The sequence below is a fragment of the Mirounga leonina genome, unplaced genomic scaffold, assembly GCF_011800145.1.
Source record: "Mirounga leonina isolate KUSES-001 unplaced genomic scaffold, KU_Mleo_1.0 Mir_93, whole genome shotgun sequence".
In the NCBI taxonomy this organism is placed as follows: Eukaryota; Metazoa; Chordata; class Mammalia; order Carnivora; family Phocidae; genus Mirounga; species Mirounga leonina.
The window spans coordinates 873435-898940 of record NW_023270854.1 but is presented as its reverse complement, the minus strand read 5'-3'; the positions used below and the strand labels follow the sequence as shown (position 1 = coordinate 898940).

The 25506-nt window shown below is 43.5% G+C and overlaps 1 protein-coding gene and 1 long non-coding RNA gene across 12 annotated transcripts in view; both read left to right on the top strand.

The window, feature by feature from the left end:
• The window catches only part of ATP9B (ATPase phospholipid transporting 9B (putative)), a 229832-nt gene that overhangs the window by 85227 nt on the left and 119099 nt on the right, over positions 1 to 25506 (top strand). For all 11 annotated transcript variants that reach the window (XR_004677674.1, XM_034996241.1, XM_034996244.1 and 8 more), the window contains 2 exons: positions 13285 to 13360; positions 19004 to 19080. Coding sequence is in view for 10 of the 11 variants with exons in the window: in XM_034996241.1 (XP_034852132.1) it covers positions 13285 to 13360; positions 19004 to 19080 (153 nt within the window). In the remaining variant the exon portion in view is untranslated. The remainder of the gene's footprint in view (positions 1 to 13284; positions 13361 to 19003; positions 19081 to 25506) is intronic.
• Positions 19096 to 24615, top strand: LOC118004695. The gene is made up of 2 exons (XR_004677675.1): positions 19096 to 21293; positions 21719 to 24615. It is a non-coding gene; the product is annotated as an uncharacterized LOC118004695 (long non-coding RNA).

The following is a 25506-nucleotide window of genomic DNA, read 5'->3' as shown; positions in this document are numbered from 1 at the left end:
TTCCTTTCTGTTTCACAGATTTATATTGCTTACCACTTGCTAAGAGTTGGAAATGTCTGCTAGACAATGTGTGGAATCCCCCTGAAGTCAGTGCGAGGGCGCAAGGGTTTGGCTGAACACAGCCAGGCTGCAAAGCGCAGTTCACACAGTGCGTGCCTGAACATGGGACAGTACGTGACCTGTGTGCGTGGCCGAGCGTGTGAGACTGTATGTGAGTGAGCGTGCAGGTGTGGGGGAGGGGTAGCCAGGCTCCTTCCTGAAGGTCTCGTCAGAAGAAGGAAGAAGCCATTTAAGGATTTTCAGCTTAGAAGAGAGATTGTAATATTGGTGTATGTAAAAGAGTCCTCTAGACTTCCGGTTTGCTTGGGATGAAGGCAGTCACCTGAATTTCTCCCGTCCCCACTGCGTCCCCAAACCGTACAGGTCAGGTGCAGGTAGCTCGGGCCGCCTGTAGCTCGTGCACGCAGCACACAGGGGAGAAGGAAAACACTGAGCTCCGGTTTCTGTAGTGAGGAAAAGTAACCCACATGGCACAGTCAGCTCCAGAGCCAGGAGAGGGCACACGGATTTTCTCTCGGGATTTGGATCTGATGGAGGCTTTGGAGTTCTCTGAACTTACATGTATCTCGTGTGAGTTACTGCACGTTCTTGATGGGAACAGTCCAGCTACCTGGCCTTTTGTGGCCTCCATTTGGTGTTTCTAACAAGATTTTATTTCACTCCTTTTAAATACATTCATAGTGAATTCTGGATTATTTTAGGAGAAAAAGCTTTATTATTTGTGTACGTCTTTCAAAAGGGAGGAAAGGAAAAACCATGCTAAATAACTGGTTTTCTAACTAGAAAGTGGAAATCATCAGTATTAAGTGAGCATTTAAAGAAGTGACATCTGCATATATTCCTTTTCTAGAGTATGAACTACAAAGGAGAGCATACATATTGTATATCAGCCTAAGTAATTAAATAAGAATCAGAGCAAATTAATTCAGGTGTCCTGTGGCAATACATGTATTATGTATTCTGTTGCCTGAGCAGCGTCTAATTATGCACATTGTGAATAATGTCTGCTTCTGCTTACCCTATAATGTCAGGATAACCTCAGCTGCTCATTATATGACATTCCGAGTAATATAAATGATTCATATTATTATTATTGATAGAATTGATTTGCTTATTGTTCAGGACCTAGCAATTCTCCCTGAGGTTTAGAGTTTAAAACTAGCCACTTTGAAATATTATCAGTGTTCCTAGACCTTTAACATCGCCTTCCCATTTAATGTTCTTTATATGCACTTTCTGCTGTCATTTCTTCTGCAAACCATAGCACACTCATCATTGTTCAGGTCTTTTCCGATCAAAATACTCCCTTTCTAAAAAGCATATCTCTGTTGTTTGTTAAGAGGGGTGCACTATTGTGAAAACAGCTTCACACGGTGACATTTTGCTTTCTCCCTCCCCAGAGCAGATTTCATCTTTGCAAACTGTGTAACATTAAGGAGAAGGAAACCCAGAGACAAAGTTACTTAGAGATAATTTCTTTCCCATCTTCCCAATCTTTATTCTGTACTATATGAGATTGGTAAAGAGCTATCTTTTACAATAATTTTCTTAATATTAGAAAAAGTTTAGTGTTTAAAGTCCATCATTGTTATTACAGAATTGAAAAGAAACTGCATAGATACTGTATGTTCTTCAATACATAATTGTGCTAGAAATAGACAAAATGAATTCACATGATTAAATAGTTGTAGAAAAGTAATGGGAGAACCAACTTAAGTTTCTAAAATGAAATTGTATTGAACCTTTTATTTGCAGTTTAGAAAGCCTTATAATAATAGAAAGACTTATAAAGTTTACTATTTTAAAATATTTATTTTACAGAATGAGTGAGAGAGAGAGAGCACAAGCGGGGTGGTGGGGGGAAGAGCAGAAGGAGAGGGAAAGAACCTCAAGCAGACTCCCTGCTGAGTGCAGAGCCTGACACAGGGCTTGATCTCACGGCTCTGAGATCATGACCTGAGCTGAAATCAAGAGTCGGATGCTTAATCGACTGGGCCACCCAGCTGCCCCATGTATATTTTTTAATGCCTTATATTCTTGGAGTTTGACAGTGGGAAAATGTCGTACTAAAGGATATGCGTGCATTAATGTTTAGATGTCCATATGTAGGGACCCCTAGGAAGAGTTTCAAACTCATAAAATTGTACTTATTTGTACTTTTGTGGTCACTTGATGATGGGCAGCTACAGGCAGGTTGGCCTAAGGGAGTGCTTCAGCTTAGAATAACAGCCGACTGCTGGCTTCCCACGGAGTGCAAAGATAAGGGGCGCTGGAAAGTAGAGGGGGAGCTCCACGTGTTTCTACTCTTTGATTTCTTCAGTTACTGGGCCAATATGGGTGCCTACTCTGTGCTTGGTGCTCAGAAGATCCAGGTCAACACCATAGTTACATAGCTCACAGTCTGGGTCGGGGGGAGAGAAGCATGGAAATTGCCACGATACATGAAAATAACTCAGAGTTCACATTAGAGAATCATTTTATTTGTTTCGTACTTTAAATGATAAGTGTGTGAGTCAACAACTGGCAGGTTTTATCCAAATTATATACTACTCCGTTTGCTAGGTTGCGGTTGTAACTCCTAGATGAACATATATAATTGAAAGGTAAGCCATGTGGACCATATTTGGGAAATGGGAGTGAGTCTGCATAGGTTGTTCTCTGTCCAACAGTGTCTGTCAGGGTTGGATTCTAAGACCATCTCTCAGTGGATCAGAAATTAGACATTTTAGTTCAGCTGTAAATAAATTCAAGTACAAAACAGTTGATGCAGAGAGGCCACATACTTCTCTTTTGAATGTTGATGCTTTGTTCTGTAAAATCATAAAAGTCAAAGGGAAACTCCGTTTTCTTGGAGCATTTATTTCTCGGGTGATTGTTACCTCTGCTTTGAACAGCTGCTTGGTTAAAACAGAGGGACCAAGCGGCAGCTCCCTTGCCTGGCATTTTCCCGTGGAGGAATCGACCCTCAAGCGCAGCACTTGCATACCGTTCTGTGTGGTTAAGACGCTCATGACGGTACGCCGGCTGCCGTGCGGGGCTCCGTCGGAGGCCGGCTGTGTTTGAACGTCTGTGAGCCTGTGGTCACCATTGCTGTGAAGCTGTATAAACTGAAGTGGTTACCAGTGCTCCAGAGTGTGACAGTCTCCTCGTGACAGAAACACTAGCGTTACTCTTCTGACTCTTCAAGTTGTTTCCCAGAAACACATTTTTAGTGGGATAGTGGGAGCCTAATGTTTTTTCTTCTTAAAGAATACTCTTCCATAGTATTTTGTGTATTGATGCCGTTACGTAATTATCAGTAGGTTTTTCCAGCTACACCTACTAAATGCAGCAAAGTGTAGAACAGATTTTATTGGACAAACTATATTTGAAGAAGTAACTTCAGAGCAACTGTAAGATGAAAAAGAAAGCGTGTGTGTCTCCAGAAGCAGAGCTTCGGCCGTACGCGGGGCCATGTCCACAGATCCCTTTCATCAAGGGACGTCTGTGGAGCTCCTGGATTTCAAGACCCAGTTTAAGCACCGATATCTAGAAGACTTCCTTCTCTTTTCTGTTCTTTGCTGCCATTGCACTCCTGCCCGTCCGTGTGTGGCCGGTGGCCCACTGCCTGTCACTGTGTGTGTCCGTTCTTGGCTCTTGCACTAGGACCAGGGACAACTGCGGTGAAAGGCGGTCTCAGCCATCCTCCTGGCCCCAGCCTCTAACACGGGCTGTGGGCTCTGCTTAGGTACCGAGTGCCTCTTGGAAAGAGTAGAATGAACTCTCCTCTTCCCACAGGACGTACCTGAGGCACAGTTCCATTACATACCCCTCTCTATTCTTAAAATGGGTTGATTTTCAAGAAGGAGCACCCACCTGTGTTTTGAACACTGAATGGCGGTCAGATGACGAAACCTGTCTCATCTGTCGAGTGGTAGCTTTCTTTTTAGGGCACTCTGATGGCATTGCGCGGGCAGATGGGTGTGGTCCGAGGAGTTAACTGCTGACCGTCCAGTGCTTGGAATGCAGGAGGCTGAGCAGCGGCTGGTCCTGCTGTCCCATGTCCACGAGGCAGCTGTGTGCCAAGCCCTTCCCTTAAATTCAGTTTAAATGACAGCTTTTCACCTGATCAATATTTGCAATACTAGGGGAAATATTTTGGAAACTTGTCAGGATTGGTTTAGATGTTGTGCCTCACAAATAGATCAGAGAACCAAATATCTAGCAAGTGTCTTCCAAGTAGTTAGCAAAACGGCCAGAATTTATATCATTGAAAATGATTTCATGAGGGTCGCCTGGGCGGCTCAGTCGGGTAAAGGGCTCGGCCTTCGGCTCAGGTCATGGTCCCGGAGTCCCAGGATTGAGTCCCACGTCAGGCTCCCTGCTCAGCGGGGAGCCTGCTTCTCTCTCTGACCCTCCCCCTGCTTGTGCTCTCTGTCTCTCTCTCTTTCACATAAATAAAATCTTAAAAAAAAAAAAAAAAGGTTTGATGAGTGAACGGAAAGAAAACACCAGTAGCACAAACCTCTGTTTCTTACACGCATGTTTGAAAATTTCGGTTTCTTTCCTCCTTCCCAAGTTACTTTTATTTCTCTGGTCTTAAAATACAGTTCTCCGTGGAGGGGGCATTAGAGAAGAGAGACGCATGGCACTCAGGACAGTGGCACGTACAGGCAATGTGCCAGCACACTTGAAATCTTCCCTGGGTTACTTCCAGGGGCAGGGCTCTGGGCTTTTGTAATTCTCTATTCTAGAAACACTCCATAGTCAAAATTGCAAGAATGCTGTATAGACCATGTCTTCAGATCAAGGCGAAAAGTTCCCAGATCTGAAATATTTTTGTGTTTAAACGTACGCATTAAAATGTAAAGGTAAAACCAGGGTGTGCATTATTGTTATTGTGATAATGATGTGTGGCCGTGCTTGAGATCTGTACACAGTACAGCTTAACATGTCTTAACATACAGCTTATCTGTGAACTTTCGTTAAATGAAAAATATCTAGTACAGTAATTTTAAAGAAAAATACAAATGTTGCCTTTATAGAGAGAGATACAGATATGTGTTAGGTTTAAAATGTTCACAGATACACTTTTTTTCTCCCATGAATAAAGGTACATTTGAAAAACATAACCCTTCTCCTTAGCAAAAGGCGAGGAGAGGATATTCTATGATAGCCACTAAGTAGAGGTTGGTGGGTTAATTTGTAATTTATCTGTGATAATATTTTATACTTTTCCAGGAGGGCTGTAGTTGTTATTAAGTTACATATTGGAAGATAAAATTTTAGTTTGCTGCCTGAAAGAAATAGAACATATAGTGGTTTAATGCAAATTTGAAATTATTTTATTTATATTAAAGTTAAATATCTTAAAAATGAATTGATTAAAGGCATTCTTTCCACTTATAATTTCATTTTATTTAAATATTCCCATATGTTTTGTGATTTTTTTCATTTTGTTATGGTGAAATACACATAAAATTTACCATCTTAAACATTTTTAAGTGTATAGTGCGGAGGCAGTAAATACGTTCATTATGTTGTGCAGGAATCACCGCCATTCACCTCATAAAACTGAAACTCTGTCCCGATTAAACACTCAACTCCCCCTGCCTGCTCCCTGCAGCCCTTGGCACGCACCATTCTCCTTTCTGTCTCTGAGATTTTTTTGGCTGAGTACCTCATGTAACTAGAATCATGCAGTGTTTGTCTTACTGGGACTGGCTTGTTTTACTCGGCACCAGGTCCTCAAGGATCATTTGTGTTGTAGCAGGTGCAGTAGACTCAGTAATATGCCATTAGGTGGATAGGCCACATTCTGCCTATCCATCCATCCATCCATCCATCCATCCATCCATCCATCCATCCATGGACATTGGGTTGCTTCCATGTGGTAGCTATCGGCGATAATTCGGCTACGAACATGGAGGTACAAATATCTCTTCGAGACCCTCCTTTCCATTTTGGGGGGGTCCATACCCACAAGTGGAATTTCTGGGTCAAGTCGTAATTCCGTTTTCAATTTTTTGGGGACCTGCCATACCGTTTCCCACAGCAGCTGCGCCATTTTACATTCCCACCAACAGCGCACAGGGGTCCCGTTTCTCCACGTCCTCTGTTTTCTCCTCTTCTGAGCATTGCCATCCTCATGAGTGTGTGGTGTAAAGTGGGACCTCATTGTGGTTTTGATTTGCTGTTCCCCAATGATTAGTGATCTTGAGCATCTTTTCATGTCTTTTTGGTCCATTCATATATCTTTGGAGAAATGTCTATTCCAGTCTTTTTCCCATTTTTGAATTTTTTTTGGTGGTGGTGATGAGTTTCAGGAGTTCTCTTTATATTTTGGATGTTAATCCCTTGTCAGATCTGTGATTCGCAGATATTTTCTCCCATTCTGTGGGTTGTCTTTTTACTCTGGATAGGGTCTTTTGATGCACCCAAGTAAAAAATTTCATGAGGTTCGATTTGTCTGTTTTTTCTCTTGCTGCCTCTGCCTTTGGTGTCATATCCAAGAAATCACTGCCAGATTCAGTGTCATGAAGCTTTTGTCCGATGTTTTCTTCCAAGGGTTTTGTTGTTGTTAAGACTTACATTTAGGTCTTTGATTCATTTTGAGTTATTTTTATATGTGGTATTAGGGAAGGGTAACTTTATTTCTTTTTCTTTCATAATTGCTGTAGCTAGAACTTCTAGTACTATGTTCTAAGCTGAATAGACATAGTGAAAATGGGCATCCTGACCAAAAACAAAAACAAAAAAGGTTTCAGTCTTTCACCATCTGGTATGATGCTCGCCATGGGCTTTTCATGTATGGCTTGTGTTATGTTGATGTAGTTCCCCCTCCCTTTTTCTAAGATTTTATTTAAATTACTTGACAGAGAGAGCAAGCATAAGCAGGGGGAGGGGCAGAGGGAGCAGCAGGCTCCCCGCCGAACAGGGAGCCCAGTGTGGGACTCGATCCCAGGACCCTGAGATCATGACCTGAGCCGAAGGCAGGCGCTTAACCAACTGAGCCACCCAGACCCCCCTGTAGTTCCCTTCTTTTCCTAGTTTCATTGAATGCTTTTGCTTTTTTTCCCTTAATCACAAAAGCATATTGAATATTTGCTTTTTCTGCATCAGTTGAGATGAGCATGTGGATTTTTTTCTTCATTCTGTTAATGTAATGTATTACATTGATTGGCTTACATGTTGAACCAACCTTGCATTCTGCTTGGTCATAGTGTATAATCCTTTTAATATTTTGCTAAATTCTGTTCGCTAGTATTACAAGATTTTTGCATCAGTGATCATAAAGAATGTTGATCTTTCTTTTTCTTTCTTTTTTTTTTTTTTAAAGATTTTATTTATTTATTTGAGAGAGAGAGACACAGTGAGAGAGGGAACACGAGCAGGGGGAGTGGGAGAGGGAGAAGCAGGCTTCCCGCTGAGCAGGGAGCCCGATGCGGGGCTCGATCCCAGGACCCTGGGATCATGACCTGAGCCGAAGGCAGACGCTTAACCGGCTGAGCCACCCAGGCGCCCCGATCTTTATTTTTCTTGTCATGTCTGTGTCTGGCTTTGGTATCAAGGTTGTGCTGGGTTTATAGAGTGAGTTAGGAGATGTCCCTTCTCTAATTTTTTGGAAGTTTGAGAAGGATTGATGTTAGTCTTTCTTTACATTTTTGGTAGATTTCACCAGTGAAGTCATTGGACCCAGGGCTTTTCTCTGTCGGATTTTTTATTATTGATTCAGTCTCTTAACTAGATATAGGTCTATTCAGATTTTCTATTTCCTCATGATTACTCTTAGTAGGTTTTGTGTTTCTAGAAATTCATCCATTCATCCAATTTCTTGCCACATGGGTACTAATGTATTCTCTTTTAATCCTTTTTATTTCCATTGAAGTGTAATATTTTCCCACTTTGGCTTCTGAATTTAGTAATTTGAGTCTTCTTTTTTGTTTTTTCTTAGTCCAACTAGCTAAAGGTTTGCCAGTTTTGTTGATGTTTTCAAAGAACGAACTTTTGCTTTCATTCACTTTTAAAATTGTTTTTCTGCTCTTTTATTTCATTTATCTTTGCTCTAATCTTTATTTTTTCTTTCCTTCAGCTGGCTTTAGGTTTGGTTTATTCTTCTTTTTCTAGTTCCATGGTTGTAAAGTTAGGTCATCAATTTGAGATCTTTCCTCTTTTTTAATATAAGCATTTATAGCTTTAAATTTCCCCCTTAGCACCCACTTAGGTTGCACCTCACAAGTTTTTTACCATTTGTCTCTAAGTATCTTTTAATTCCCTTTGTGATTTCTTTGTAATCCATTGGTTGTTTAACAGTGTTGTTGAATTTCCACAGTTCTGTGAATTTTCTGTTATTGATTTCTATCTTTATCTCATTGTGGTTGGAGTAGATACTTTGTATGATGATCTGTTGGGGCTTAATTTGTAACGTAAGGTCTGTCCTGGGAAATGTCCCATGTGTGCTTGGGAAGAATGTGTATGCTGTTTTGGGGTGGAATGTTCTGCATGTCTGTTAGATCTAGTTGGCTTATTTTGCCAAGTTTTCTCTTTACTTACTTCTGTCTGGTTGTTCTAGCCATAATTGTGAGTGGAATATTAATGTCTCTATTACTGTTGAGCTGTTTCTCCCTTAAATTCTATCAGTTTTTGCTTCGTCTATTTTTACAGATTTTCATTAGATGCACAGTTGTTTATAATCATATCTTCCTGCCTTATTGAACATTTAATGAACATATAATGTCTCTTATAACCTTTTTTGGTTTGACATTTAATTTTTCTGGTATTAGTATAGCCTCAGCTGCTCATTTCTGCTTACTATTCCCATGCAATATCTCTTCCTGTGCTTTCACTTGCAACCTCTTGGTGTCTTTGGATCTAAAGTGAGTCTCAGCATGTAGACAGTATACAGTTGGGTCATGTATTTTTATCCATTGTGCCAATCTCTGTCTTCTGATTGTTGAGTTTAATCCATTGATATTTGAAGTAATGACTGAAAAGAAGGGACTTAACTTCTGTCTTTGTTCAATTTTTTGTGTGCCTTATATATATATATATATATATATATATATATTTTTTTTTTTTTTTTTGTCCCTCATTTCCTACACTACTGTCTTCTATTGTGTTTAGTTGGTTTTTGTAGGGAAATGTTTAAATTTCTCATTTCCTTTTGTGTATATTCTATAGCTGTTTTCTTTGTGGTTACCATGGGAATTACATTTAACATTCTAAAGATATAACACTCTAATTTGAATTTATACCAACTTAAGTTGAATAACATACAAAGGCTGTGCTCCTTTATAGCTCTATCCCCACCCCTTTTGTTTGCTGATGTCACACAATTACATCTTTATACGTTCTGTGCCTAAAAATGTAAACAAATACTTCTTTTAAATGCACCAGCCTCTTAATGTAGAAAACAAGATTTGGAGTTACAAACCAAAATTACAACAATACTAGGTTTTATGTAATAGTCTCTTAAGTCATGTAGAGAACAAAAAGTGCAGTTATAGGGCACCTGGGTGGCGCAGTTGGTTAAGCGTCTGCCTTCAGCTCAGGTCATGATCCCAGGGTCCTGGGATCGAGTCCCGCATCGGGCTCCCTGCTCTGCGGGGAGCCTGCTTCTCCCTCTCCCACTCCCCCTGCTTGTGTTCCCTCTCTCACTGTGTCTCTCTCTGTCAAATAAATAAATAAAATCTTTAAAAAAAAAAAGTGCAGTTACAAACCATTGTTACAATAATATTTCCTTTTATAATTGCCTGTATACTCACCGTTCTTGAGATCTTTATTTCCCCATGTAGTTTTGAGTTACTGTATCCTCTTCTTTCACCTGCAGGACTCCCTTGAACAGTTCTTGCAGGAAAGGTCTGATGGACACATACTCTCTAAGCTTTTGTTTTTCTGGGAATGTCTTGATTTTACCCATATTTTTGAAGGACAGTTTTGCTGGATATGGGATTCTTGGCTGACATGGATGTTTGTTTGTTTGTTTTTGAGCACTTTGAATATATCAGCACACTGCCTTCTAGTCTCCAGTATTTCTAATGAAAAACCTGCATATAACCTTATTGGGGATCCCTTGTATATGATGGTTTGCTTCTTTCATACTGCCTTCAAGATTCTCTTTTTGTCTTTGTCTTTTTTTTTTTTAAAGATTTATTTATTTAATTTTTAAAAATTTTATTTTGTTATGTTATGTTAGTCACCATACAATAATACATCATTAGTTTTTGAGGTAGTGATCCACGATTTCATTGTTTTCATATAACACCCAGTGCTCCATGCAGTACGTGCCCTCCTTAATACCCATCACCGGGCTCACCCATCCCGCCACTCCCCTCCCCTCTAAAACCCTCAGTTTGTTTCTCAGAGTCCATAATCTCTCATGGTTCGTCTCCCCCTCTGATTCCCCCTGCCCTTTATTTTTCCCTTCCTTCTCCTAATGTCCTCTATGCTATTCCTTACATTCCACAAATGGGTGAAACCATATGATAATTGACTTTCTCTGCTTGACCTTTTTCACTTAGCATAATCTCCTCTAGTCCCATCCATGTTGATGTAAAAGTTGGGTATTCATCCTTTCTGATGGCTGAGTAATATTCCATTGTATATATGGACCACGTCTTCTTTATCCATTCATCTGTTGATGGGCATCTCGGCTCTTTCCACAGTTTGGCTATTGCAGACATTGCTGCTGTGAACATTGGGGTGCATATGGCCCTTTTCACTACATCTGTGTCTTTGGGGTAAATACCCAGTAGTGCAATTGCTGGGTCATAGGGTAGCTAATGTGAAACAGGAATCCATCAAAATCCTAGAGGAGAACATAGGCAGTAACCTCTTTGCCATTGGCCACACAACTTCTTTCAAGATACATCTCCAAAGACGAGTGAAACAGAAGCAAAAATGAACTATTGGGACTTCATCAAGATAAAAAGCTTCTGCACAGCAAAGGAAACAGTCAACAAAACAAAGAGGCAGCCCACGGAATGGGAGAAGATATTTGCAAATGACACTACAGACAAAGCGCTGATTTCCAAGATCTATAAAGAACTTCTCAAACTCGACACCCAAAAAACAAATAAGTCAAAAAATGGGCAATAGACATGAACAGACACTTCTCTGAAGAAGACATACAAATGGCTAACAGACACATGAAAAAATGTTCATTATCATTAGCCATCAGGGAAATTTAAATCAAATCCACATTAAGATACCACCTTACACCAGTTAGAATGGCAAAAATTGACAAGGCAAGAAACAACAAATGTTGGAGAGGTTGTGGAGAAAGGGGAACCCTCTTACACTGTTGGTGGGAATGCAAGTTGGTACAGCCACTTTGGAAAACAGTGTGGAGGTGCCTCAAAAAATTAAAAATAGAGCTACCCTATTTATTTATTTTCGAGAAAGAGATAGAGAACATGTGATGGGGAGGGACAGAGGGAGAACGAGAGAATCTCAAGCAGACTCCGCGCCGATCGTGGAGTCCAGTGTGGGGGTCAGTCTCACAACCCTGAGGTCATGACCTAAGTCGAAACAAAAGTCAGACACCTAATGACTGAACCACCTTGGGAGTCCTTGTCTTTGTTATATATTATAATGTGTCTCTATGTGGGTCTCTTTGAGTTCATCTTCCTTGGATTTGCTTGAGCTTCTTCACTGTTTACATGCATGTCTTTCATCAGATTTGGGGTGTTTTCATCCATTACTTCTTCACATATTCTCTCTGCCCTTTTCACTCTGTCTTCCACTTCTGGGACTCCCACAATACATATATTGGTTTGTACCTTGGTGTCCTGCACTCCGTCAGACCCTTTCAATTTTCCTCCACCTGTTTTCATTCTGTTTCCCAGACTTGGTCATTTCCATTGTTCTGTGTTCAGGTTTGCTGATTCTTCTGCGTGGTTAGATCTGCCTTGAATCTCTTTAGGGAAATTTTCATTTCAGTCATCGTACTTTTCAGCTCTTGACTTTCTTCTGGTTTCTGTTTAGGTTTTCTGTCTTCATATTTACGTTTCGTTCACACATTGTTTTCTTGGAATTCTTCACATCTTCATTTCTTTAAACATCCTTAATAACTTCCTTTTAAAGTCTTTGTCTAGTATATCTAACATCAGGTCTTTTTCAGGGGTTATTTCTGTTGATTTATAATTTTCCTTTAAATGGGCCATACTGGGCGCCTGGGTGGCCCAGTTGGTTAAGCGACTGCCTTCGGCTCAGGTCATGATCCCAGAGTCCCTGGATCGAGTCCCACATCTGGCTCCCTGCTCAGCAGGGAGTCTGCTTCTCCCTCTGACCCTCTCTCCTCTCATGCTGTCTCTCACTCTCTCTCTCAAATAAATAAATAAAATCTTTAAAATAAATAAATAAATGGGCCATACTTTTTTTTTTTTAAATGCCTTGTTATTGTTGAACACTTTTTTTTTTTAAGTATAATGATGTAACTCTAGAAGTCCATTCTCACCCTTCTTCCGGGCTTGCTGGGGTTTTAGTCATTATATTTATTTATTGATTTACTTATTTTTTATTATTATAGACTGTCTCTGTGCTGGGTTATCAGTCTGAGATGTACATTTAATGTCTTTTCAGGTCTTTTCTGAGCTTTTTCTTGGGCACCCACAGTCACTTTGTGGTTTTTTCCATATATGCAGTTGTTTTAGAATGTTCTAGTGTTTAATGTCTGGCTCCCAGAAGGGGGACAGGGGGGCCCTCGCCCTTCTAATGCCCTTGGAGTCACTGGAGCTGGAGGGCCGACAGCAACGGCCGCCAGGCTCTGTGTTTGCACCTGTGTGATCAGAAGCAGCCGGCGGTGGTCAGAGCTTAGACCCCTGCTCTTTGGAGGACGGGGTGCTTCTTGCCCACCTGGCGTCTGCAGGCTGCCCCAGAAGCACGTGCACGGCTGCCTGCCACACGGCTGGGTAGCTGCTCTGTGCTGGGAGCTAGAAGAGACCCAAACTGACTACTTCTCCTGGACAGCTGCAAGCCTTCAGCCGACTCTTCAGTCCCCAGATAGTCCCATCAGACAGATTCTGCCGTGCGGTCGTTGCCCGGTGGGGAGAGATTCCTGGTGCTCCCTGCTCTGCCCTCTTCCCAGGACCTCCGTCTAAATTCCCTTGTTTTTCACCTTTATTCTGCATTGCCATTTCACTGCTCATTCCCTGAATCCAGCTTGTACACTTGTTTTTATCACTGCAGGTATCTGAAGTAAAAAAAAGTTGCTAACTTGCCATTTTTCCCCTTCTCTGTGAACAGGAAGACTGCGACCCACCCATTCATGAGAGTCTCAGCATAGAAAATACGCTGTGGGCGAGCACCATTGTTGCATCAGGTACGAAACAAGTTCTCTTGTTAGCGTCAGCTCTCACATTTGGTGGTGCTTTGTGTACTGGAGTGACTCTGTGCGGTATCTCTGAAAATCCCGCCTTGTACCACCCAGGGACCTTACTGATCATACCCTGTAGTTGGCAGGTGTGGGGCAGGACCTGAGGGGCTGAGTCCTGGGCAAGCGCTGGCTGTGGGCTGTGCGCTGCAAGGAGCAAGGCCTCCATGGAGCAGGGCAGGGGCATTTCGCGGGTTCTGATACCTCTTCTCGGCAAACTTGTCAGTGTCCCTTACTGGGAGGTGGCCTAGCACAACTGGGGAAGGAAGTGGTGGTACTTGGGGGATCTTCCCACTCCTCAGTCACCCAGTACAATCTAGAAGAGATCACTGTGGTGGGTTTGTCTGTCAGGGAGAAAAGTACTAGATGAGATAGGGGGCCTGGGGAGGTATTTCATGTTGGGCCTTTGGGGACCAGAGTAAAGCGTCTTAATTTTCTTCTGAGTGAAATTGGAGGATGTTGGAGTATTTCTAGTGGCTGAACAGGGAGGTCACCTAAATATACATTTTGGGAAGTAAATTTCTCTGGGAGGTACTGAAATCTAAATGATGGTCAGCTTTTCAGAAAGTAGTTGACTTGCTAATGGTAACCAGGAGTGAATCTTAGCAGCCTGAAGGATGCTGGTGGGGGTAGGAAGGCTAGGGGATGTTCAGAGTAGGGCTGTGTGGCCCAACGCCCACAGAGCCTGGTTGCTCTTTGGTGGTTTTCTAAGAATCCCTCTGCAGAGACCAGGCGCTGTTGAATGCACTGTCCTCGGGAGCTCATGGGCAAGGACGACTTTAATAAAGTGAGGCGGGTACTTTACGCTCTGCTGAGTACCACAGGGACGTATAAGGTGCCCCCAAAACAAAGAAGCCAAAATCCTTACCTGATCAGAGTTTGAGGGAGGAGCAAACAGGTGCATGAGGTAAAGGGGTGGAAAGGTGTGGGGAGGATTCGTGAGCACGCCAGCAGCTGTGTGAGGGCCTCTTGAGCTGTAGGCTGAAGAGGATGGCGCCGGGGCCTGGTGCCCGGTGCTCGGGGAAGGCAGGGCAGTTCTGTGTGTGTGCCATGGGGGCCTGTGTGCACAGCAGCGTGTAAACCAGGCTCCTGTAGGGGTCCTTGTGTGCACCTTTTAGGGAATAGAGGAGGAGAGGGGACTTGTTTTCTGTGTTTAATAAAAAGCTTGAAGGCAAATAGGACAATTTTAATAGAAATTGAGGTCTTTCATGATTTTTGTACTGATGATTTTTTCAATTTCTCAAACTAAAGAGAAAGAGAAGTAAGGATAGCACACCAAGGCGGGGGCGGGCGGGAGCAGGCCAGGTCTCGGGCTACGTAGACCCCAGGAAGGGAAGACTGGCTGAGCCCGTGGGGTCACTGGAGAGGGCACTGCGGCCAGGAGAAGTCTCAGAGTCTTGTGCTTCCTCCACGCTGCCGAGCTCTGCTGACCTTGCTGACAGCTGCGCCCCGGCTCAGCGTGGTGGTGCGTAGCCTCATGGCACCGGCCCGCGTTGTTCACACAGTCACGCAGCCAGGCTGTCCCAGGGTCGGGATTTGAATCCATCCTCGACGGCTGTCGCCCTTCAGCCTTTAGCGTTTAATAGTTGATAGGAAAATATTTAAAACATACCACATGTAAGCTTGATACTTGGTCACAGATTTCACATTCTCCATGTCTAGAGCTGTATTCTGTTTTGTTTCCATCATATGGAAGATGCTTTTAAAAAAAAATACGTTTGATCTTTTGTTCCCTGTGTATGAGAATGTGGCTACTGATCCTGGTGCTATCGATCTGTGGCCTTTGTCCTCACAGAGGCAGAAGCCCCCGAGCAGAAGGCCTCTGTGATGCCCCCGATAACTCCCCGTACATACTTTTCCCCTCCGGTCCTCTACTCTCCAGGTGACCTTGGCACGTGGTAGCTCCTAGTTGCATACGCAGGCAGAACAGACACAAATCTAGGTGTCACATAAGCTTGCCACGTTGATGACTGTTTCTCATTTCTCTGATGAGTCGAATTCAGTTCACCCGGGCTTCTTAGCTTCCAAGAAAGTATTTATATACTCAAAAACCATCCGTTCAAAAAAACTTAGGGAAGACACCTCTAATTTTAGTTTGTGTTTGGACATTTTAAAAATGCAAGCTCTTTTCATTAATTTTAAATATTTTAACACATACTTTATTTAAAAACCTTAATAATGTGAGCAGTTACTAGACTCTATATATTATCAAACTGCTGTATCCTGAGCAATGTTCGAAAGACCTTGGGTTTCCAGGAGTAATTTAAGGGCTCATATCTTCTTTATACTTGATTATAAGTTGAGAAAGAAAGAACAGAATTTTTTTAAATCTTATTTTTTAAATATGTGTCCACTAAATTCAGGTTGCCTCCTAGGTGAAGTGAACTTGGGCCTTCCTCCCTCATCCTGGGGTTCTGAGTGCATGGGAATGAGGGCTCACGTTAACACCACAGAGGATCCGAGGGCCAAGGGTCCCTGAAAAGGGACAAACACAACTGCCTGTGGTGCCCTCCCTCTTCTTCCCCTTGTCGGTCAGTGAATGTCATTCCCAGAGCAGAGTCAGTGTCCCAGAGAGCTGCCACGTTGCAACTGATAAGTGGACAAGAGAGTGTTCTGATCTTAAACTGCCAAGAGCCTGGAAGCAGAGATGTGGCCCAGAGCAGGGCTGCTGGGCGTGTGTGCCCATGGTGGTCCAGGGTGACCCCTCCCTCTAGAGGGGGGCCTGTGCGTAGACAGGGGTCCAGGGCTGGTACTGATTGTGTTAAATACAGAAAATGAGAATAAACACTTGGACACTTTTATAGCAGTTTGATGATTTATGTTGAAAAAATTGGGACATATATATTCTTTTTGGTTTTTGTGTGGTTTCATTTCTCTTGGTAACTTTTGGCATGATACTTTATGAGACTAGTCCTCGTGCCAGATCGGAAACTTAAAATCACACTGTCCCTTTAGTGGGCATGGTGTGTGAGGCTCCAGCAGCAGAGCGGTTGCCCGATGGGCCTCGGGAAAGCAGGAGAAGCTGCCCCCCTGCAGTCCCCTGAGGGACGCGACCCGCGAGCTGTGGTGCAGGAGGGCAGTGGGGGCCGCGGAGGACACAGCAGCGCTGCACCCTGCTGCTGCTTGCACCTCGGGTCTCAGGGCTGGGCAGTCCTGGCCGCTGGGAAGTGGGTGCAGCCGCCCTGCCATCCCTGGACGCAGGGCATGCTCGCTGGGCGGGACCCAGACCTGGTGCAGGTTGCAGTGTCGCCTATGTCCCTGGCTCGGTCTCTCCGTGTTGCTTTCCTGAGGCAAATCCGTAGTCTTTGCTGGCCGTCTTTGCGCTCCCCATCTGTTGCAGGCACACGAAAACTCTGCAGTGGGTGGGCCGCCCATGCTCGGGGTTTTGTTGAGACTGGCACGAGGAAAGCAGTTCTGCACGGGAGCCAGCAGGTGCCTAAGTGACAGGAAATACTTCGGTTGGTTGAGCGTTCTCGAGGTCTGTGTGTCTGTCTGTCTCTGACACGTTCTCTCTGTCAGACTTTCTGATGAATGTGCTCTGTTGTGTTCCCTCTCAGGTCTTGTTTCCAAAATGAACAGGGTAACCCCTTTGCCATATGTATATATATGATATGTGTATGTATAGGTGCATTTGTCATACATACAGGGTTTGGTCAGTGTTTCAGCCTGTACTAGTCCGTAAGGAGGTGCCCTTTGTCAAAAAGAATGGAGAATACTGCAAATACTCCATACTGACTTCACTAATTTTAGTAGTTAAAAAGCATGACAGACTCGGAAAAAAATGCATTATTCTAATTCCTTTTTAGTGAGAATGGGATGAGATAATACACAGGAGAGCCTTCACCAGACTTCAGTAGATTATACAAGGAAAACCACTGGAGGAATTCTGTTAAATACTCTTTACGCACAGTATATTTAACCTGCAATACTGATTATATATGCTATCTATGTGTATCTGAATGCATTACATTTTCTTAGTCTTGTCATTTCTCAGATTGCATTTTGGATACTTGTAACTGCAATACCAGCCTAGAATCAACATTACTAATAGTTTGTCCGGATTTTAGGACAGTGTTTTCTAGCCTGATTAATTTTTAAGTCTTTTCTGAGACTCTTTGTTCTGCTAATATTAAAAATAATTTTGCAGTTTGTCTTCTGTTTTTGTACTTTTTTAACATTAGTGAGCTTACTTCACATGAGACACTCCTGTATTTTGTTTAAGTTTAATTGGCAAAATAGGAAGAAACTACTGACGCAGTCAGATTGAATGTACTGTTTGACTGACACAAGAGCTGTGTGTGTTTGGGGTGGGGTCCTCTACGGCACCGGGTCATTACATAGTCCGTGCTTTCCTGAGCGCTGAGTGCAGACTTGCCATCTGCAGCTCTGCTGGGCACTGCCCTACAAAGGTCGCATCTGTGCAGTTTGGGCTGCCCTCTGTGCTGGAGGGGCTGCTCTGCTTTCAGGGGGCTCAGGAAATTCAACCGCACAGCTCTGCAAGCGGCTCACAATTAAAACGGGGGGAAGAAAGGAAGTGCTTATTTTGAAAGAAATGTGTGTAACCTCTGCAGAAGTGACCGCTGAGCAGCCCTCTAGCACCTCCCTGTCTTCCTGACCATCCCGTGGAGGAAACTGTTCCTTATCTAATGCGTATGATTTGCAGCTATCAGTTCATATAAATCCAAGAGATCGCTAGGATCACATTTATTCCATGGGTCCTGACTTACGACGCACTAAATTTCACACATGACATTAATGTGATATCAAAGAGTTTTTGTATAATTATTATAGTGAATTCTGCAGTGGTGTTGGTCTCAGTATTTGTGGACGTGATTTTCTTTCTTTAATCATTTCTCATCAGAATTTACAAAAGCTGGGAATATAAATTATGCATAGCTGCAGTTTAGAAACAGACTTCTGTGGTTTTTAATTTAACATCACAGAGGTGAGTGCCTCTGAGCCTTTGTAATCCAAGGGTTGTTCTAGGGGTATTTTAGTATTCTTTTGCCTTACGTTTGATAGACATACTTAGAAAACCAAACTTTTAGGAGACATGAGTAAAAAAGGCTAATAACATCTAAATCCAACATCGAATGTTACTCATGTAATTGTCTCTTACTGTTTTAATTGTGTATGTGCTCAGATGTCAGCAGAGCCTCTTACGCCTCGTAGTACCCGAGTGTCTCACTCAGGGAAAGTGGTTCAGCTGGTGCAGTCGTGGTGTGAAGGTCCCATGATGCATCTGACCACTTGAGAACACAGCCTCTCTCCACTTAGCTGTGGTGTTTGCACACGTGAACCGACAAGCGATGTCACCCTTTCTCTTTACAGTGAAAAGACTATCAGTACATTTTCTAATGTTGTATGGAGGTAAATTTGTATAGCTTAAGAAATAAGTTGAGTTCCTCAAAGTTTATTTTGAAAGTTGACATTAGGCTTTCTTGACCTAGGCAATCAAATGTGCTGTTAGATAAATTTATATAAAATTAAGTAGTGAATAATATTTTCCATCAAGACAATTGATTAGAAAGTGTTCTCTCTGTGCTTACCCTTTGAGGCATCTCTGTAAGGACCACTTTCGTGTTTTTGCAGGTACGGTAATAGGTGTTGTCATTTATACTGGAAAAGAGACTCGAAGTGTAATGAACACATCCAATCCAAAAAATAAGGTAGGCTAGATTAAGGAGCAGCTGCTTTAATGACTTGATTTTCCCTTTCAGTGAGAAAGTACATGCAGTCCTGAAGAGCTTGTTCATTTTAGCTTAATATAAATAACCTAAAAACAGACTTTCAAAAATGTTGGTGTTTTCGGATGTGAATTCTCTGTATTTATGTAACAGCATGCTCATACTGAAGAACTTCCAAAAGTATCTTTTCTTGGTTAATCAAAGTTTCTGTGTCTCTTAAGTTTTCTTTGTTGGATATACAATTTGCCCATAAATTGATGGTTAGTTGTGGTCTCTTCTTTTCAGTTTATTTTATGGTTTGCATTCTTTTTTTTATGTTGATGGCTCATTTTTAAAATAGAATCTACATTAATATGTTACAGTATTTGATAGTGCGACATTGTTGAACTCATTTAAGTTACTTTCATTTCAAATAAGCATGTTGAAAAGACGTTTTAGTTTTAAAGACTGCTTGATTATATTCCTAACTTGATCATATTTCTGTTGTACTCCTGAAATTGCTGTTTAGGTAGGCAGCGTGTGTATGCGAGTTACATAGGGACAAAAAAAGTTAGTTTGAATTCTCGCTTGCTGTTGTTTGGTTAATACATTTTGTATGGTCAAGTCACAGAATGTGCTGATGTCCACTTTATGAGAAGCTCTTTTTAACTGTGCATTTTACTCCTTTTTATTTGAAATATAATCTGAGGTGTGTCTGAGTAGAACAAAAAAAGCACTCTCATGGATTCGTACCTTGCTTTGTGAGTAACTAATAGAAAAGGTTGTCTTCTGTAGGAAGTTTTATTGCAAAGCAATAGAAATGAAATGATTCTTTGAAAAGATATTTTTAAGGACAAGATATATTCCATTTTTTCAGCTAAATGCTATTTTAAAAAATAATTAACCCTGCCAACATTAGGAAAGCGTCCCTTACCCTTTGAATGTCCGTGCCCATTTGCAGTGCTTCCGAGTGGTTCTGACACGTTTGCTGGCTGGCGAGTGTCCCTGCCCCCGCCAGGCCACACGGGTCATCCCAGGGAGCTCGATGAAGTAGTGTTCCATTAGGACTCCAAATGTCTGTGTGTGACACATTCGTATTAGTTTAAACTCTGATTGTGATAACATGGAAAATTATCCCTGTTGATGTCTATTACAAACCTTGTGCTCATTTGAGGAAATTGAATATACCTCAAGTCATTATTTTTTCAGTAGAGTTAAACCTATTTAAAAATAAATTATTAAACAGATTATTGACAGAATTACATACATATTTGTGTATGTTTTCTGTGAAGTATAGCGATATTTTTTTTCTTTAGTAAGCAAAACTAGAATGTTCTACCTATGCATATACAAGTTCTAGGGTATGTTTTGTTTCTTAATCATTTCTAATCATTTTACTTTTAGGATGACTTTGAGGGTCAGTTTTATTTTAAATAGTAAGCTTTAAAATCTGAGAAGTTATCCTGTCATGTAGCACAACTCCTGTTTCCTCCCAGCTTACTCTTCAGGGTGGCTTCTTTTCTGTTCCCTCCCGTTGTCTGTCCGCACCTCACCGCTCTGCAGACACCTTTGGTTTGGGCTCCCATGCTCTTCCCTTTGGGCGTGGACACACGGGCAGTTGGGTGACCTTTCCCAGGTGTATACCGGAGGTGAAGAACTCTGGCCTGGGGCTTTGCTGCCCGGTCAGAGTCTGGGCATTGCCACTAGCCAGCTCTGTGACCCTGGGCAAATGGCTGAATTCTGTGTCTTACCGCTCAGTACACGTTACCCACCGTTACTGTCCTCCTGTACAGTGAAGTGTGCCTTGTGAACGAGTGCCCAGAAATACTGAGGGTACACCTAGCTGTGCGGGCACCCCGCCGCACGCTGTCCCGCCGGGTGGCCTGGAGACCTGCTCCATGCCCATATCAGCAGTCCTCCTTCCGCTCCCCCTCCTCCTCTTCCTCTCTCCCTCCTTTAAAATGAAATAAAACTTCTAAATGTCCTTGGTGGTAACACAGCATACCTATGACTGGAAGGGTATCTTCGACTTTTTGCAGAACTGGATTCAGAACCCTGCTCTGCCGCCCGTCAGCCTCACAGGTGGAGCAGACGTGCTCCTCCGTGGCTGGCACCTTCCTGGTGCTCCATCAGCCCCAGGCGGAAGTCTCTGTGCCTGTGATAGCTGAGGCCCAGGCAGAGCGCCGACACGTGGCAGGTGCTGTTCGGAGCACTTGGTATGTGACGTCGTCGTGAATCTGCACGACCACCCTCGCAGGAAGTGGTGGCATCTGGTTTTGGAGCGGGGACGTGGTGGTGCAGGAGGCTGTGGTGTTAGCGTGGTGCCTCTCCGTGAAAGCACTGCGGGTCAGAGGGCGCCAGCTTGAGAGGAGGCGCTTTTGTAAATTAAGGAATGCTCCTAGGAGAAGAATAAAATCTCTAAATTTGCATACGTTATTAAATATTTCTAAGTGTCAAATGCCAGATTTATAAGAAAAAAATTCAGGAAACATAAGCATGCTACAGGGGGCAAAAAGTAACAGATGTCATTTATCTAGGGGAAGTACTGATACATGTTGAATGAAAAGATTATGTGATACTCAGATCCCTAAAGAGAGAAAGGAAGACATCATGTAAAGACGACCTCTCCGTGTTCTTGCAGTGGCTTACTAAACCAGCCAACATTTGGACTTCATGGAAGGCCACCCGAAACACAAAGGAAACATCTCAGAGGGCAGTCAGACCATTTCCCTGAGCGTCTCTTCTTGAGGGGGAAGCGCACTGTTGCTCACGCTCCGTTCTGCGTGCGTGTAGGGCGGTGACAGACACGGTGCTCCAGTGAGATTTCGCTGTGGTGCTCACGACAGCAGAGTAATTGGGGCTGGAAATACGTCCTTATGAAAGAGTCCTGTCTCCGAGTCCTGCTGTGCCACGCACGGCCTGGAAAACCGCAGTGGCTCACTACGGCAAAGACTGCTTTCCTCCTCAGTACGGGTCTGACACGTTGGCAGGTGCTCTGCTCCTCACGGTCCCTCGGGGAGCCCTCCAGGACCACTGGGTACGAGGACACAGACGGGGCGGGTTACATACCGAGTGGCTCAGCTCACCTTTCCTTGGCCAGAGCAAGGAATGGCCTCACAGAAGGTGAGTGGGCCAGGGGGGTAAGGCCGACCCCCAGTGCAGAAGGAGGGAAAGGGGGGATATTTAATGACTTAAGACCACTGGCTACCCCAACGTGGTCATAGGTGAGAGCTCCCAGGCCTTTTATGTACAGTAAGAGCCAGAACGAGACAGGAACCTCGTCGAACCTCATAGTGCTGGCAGCGAAGGGCTGAAGCGGCGGAAGAGGGGCCAGGAAGGAAGGCTGAAGGAGGAAGGCACTCGTAGTGCTGGGTGGAGGTCCGCAGCCTGCTGGCGCTTTGGAGGTCGTTGGGGAGAAAAATGAAAAGAGACGAGTGGATTTAGCAACAGGAGAATCATTGTCTTTGATTTGTTCCAGGGGAGTCAGATGCAAAGGGAGATGGAAGGTAAGGGATGAGGGGAAGGACAGTGGGGCCGAGGGTTGGGAGGGAGCCCAAAGCATCAGGACAGCAGCAGGGATGAGGGCAGAGGATTTTATTGATTTTGTTTGTTTCTGGTGAGAAAATTATAAAATTATTCATGCTTTTCATAAAAGAAGAGAGGGCCCCAGTTTATAAAGGAGAAGCTGCAGTCTGTGGAAGAATGAGTTCCACGGTCATCCCGCAGTCATTTCAGATCACCGGGGTGACCGGGGGAAGAGCTGCTGTGTGCAGTAGGGCGTGGCTCCATGGCTCTGGACACATGTGGACGGTTCTCAGTCCGTCAGCCGGTGTGTCCCGCTCTCGCTCCATAGTGCGTTTATTCCCTGCCTTCCCGTAGCGTGTGGAGGAGGGACATGCTCACTTGGGAAACATCTGTGAGCTTCTGGGATGGAGGCACTGCGGGAAGAGAGCAGTGCTGACTGGTGGGGGAGAAGCCAGTGATAACAGTCATTCAGGTGGGGAGAGGGATGCACAGCATGGCCGGAGTTGGAGAGGATTCGCGGAACAATTCAGCCTCATCAGTTCTTGAGCGATGGAAGGACCCAACAGCTGCTGGGATTCTTAAGTTTGTAATGGAGCCAGTAAGGAGCATGTGGCTTTCTCAGGCCGATGTGAAGAGCCTCAGAGCAGAAGCAGAGGCATGGGCCGAGAAATGGCTGGTCCAGAGTGAGAGGTGATGGGGCAGGTGAGTCGGGGAACTTCCACAGTCGCAGGTGCACACAGGTGGCGGTACTCGACATCACGGCCCGCTCGTAGGGCCCCTGTCCCCCTTGGTGGAGTCTCTTGCACAGAGTCCTGTCTCCGCCTGGGAAAAGCACCAGCCGTCCCCATGGGTCGGGATGTGAGCGTGACTTCCCCGTGGAGGCCAGAGGAGCTCCTGCACCCTCATCTGCACCTTTCAGAATACCCTCCCAGAGCTGAGTAGAGGGATGTTCGCCATTTAACCAGTTTTGCTGGTTGCTTCATAAAACCTGTTCTTAAACTTGTCATTCTGCCCATCTCATTTCCCAAGCCTTAATTTGGGCATTTCTCCTTTTGTCTTCATTTTGTCTGTTTTATTCTTCTCTAGCTGCTTATCAGAAAGTAAACGTCCAACAGAAAAGTGAGGAGAAAAATATGATCACTTGCCTCATCTTCTGCTGTGGCCACGGATGCCTACCCTCTACCCCAGGCATGCATTTTAAAAAACGGAGATGAAGGCGGTTTCTCTAGCTGCTGCCTCAGCCGCCTGTCTCACTCGGCGGCACCTCTCTGTCCCCACGGCCTTGTCTCATGGCCCAGCTGAGTGGCCCTGGGCTGGCGAAATCAGCGTTACCTCTGCCTGCACGGAGACTTCCCTGGGGTGTCTCTCCTAGACCTCCTGAATTGGAAACTGGGGGTGCAGCCAGCCCTGAGGGCTGGGACACGCACTGATAACCGAGAGCCACCACCTCCTTAGTGGCCAGGACAATGTGAGATGTAAAGAGAATTCGTGGGCGGGTTAACTAAGCTGCAACCAGATTCATCACTGAGAGGTGTCCCATGTTAATTCACCCTTTCAGAGTGGTCCTTGGAATCTGAGTTGATCATTTTATAGAATCAGAATATACAGCTTTAAGCTTATTACAAGGGTTTATCAGAATACTCTTTAAAATGTAGCACAAATTTTATCCAGTTGTGTCGATTAATACCAAATTCTACGATGTTGTTCGATGGAGGAGAGTTCTGAGATAGAGACCAGTTCTCGAGGCTCTTTTTCAGGACGAAAATGCGTGCCTCCGGGGCTCCAGCAGGCACAAGGCAGGGACATGGGGTCTACCCAGTCTGAAACTGTTATCTTAAAACTTCGAACAAACCAAAAGTTTTTATTACTAAGCAGTTACTTTTATAATAATACTTGGTGAAAGTTTAAATTATAAGGAATACAACTTGAGCAATGGACTGTTTTATAAAACCTAGCTTGAGATATATTTAATAAGATGATACTTGATTACATTTAAGAGGGAAAATTCTTACAGGAGGTTAAGAAAAATCAATTGTGACAGGCTGCCATTTTCATGCCATTCATAATAATAAGTTGCTGCGAGCAAGAGCGTCAGGGATGAAATGGTAATACAGATTGCTTCAGGCAGTTATTGTAATCCCTTGGGCATATTGATTTGTGTTTCTAATAAAAAGATGCTTTCAGATGTCTCACTGACAGACAGGTGATATGTGCCATTATGTGAATTAGAGCTTCTTCTTGTTCTCTGAATTGTTGTAAAGGCATTTTCAGATAACAGAACAAAATAGAATCATCTATGCTGTACTTTGTAGGTTGAAATATCAAGGCTGTGTTGGAGAATAGCTTTCTTATTTTAAAAAGGACAGTTTATTAATATTTTAAAAGTTGTATTGACTTATATTAAGATGTTACCATAGAATAACTTCCTTCTCCATTTTCTTGTGGTTTCTTGTGTGCAATCATAGCACCCCTTAATTTTTCTAATAGTTGTCTTCTTGAGTAATAAAATGTCTTTGGGTTTAAATACCTGTTCAGAAATGTGGTCATGTGCCTCGTGCAAGTGCTGTGTGCTGTGGAATACGGCAACTGTAGATAACGCGACTTCAGCAATGCTGTGTCTGGATAACTGTTATTAGTATTAACAAATCATAGTGTTTGAAAGCCTCATCAGGAAAAGATCAACGAGAGAAACCAGCCTACGATCACGTGGTTCAGCAGCGTGCGGACGGGACCCAGGTGACCGCACACTTGCGTATTACAGCTGCTCACAGTGAAAAGTTGGGTTTCTTCATCAGCAGTGTGAATGCAAATAAACTTATAATTTCAGGAAAGCAATAAAGAGGCAAAATGCTAAGTGGTTAGAAAGCAGTCCTAATGATAACATCTGGGACATAATGCTCCATC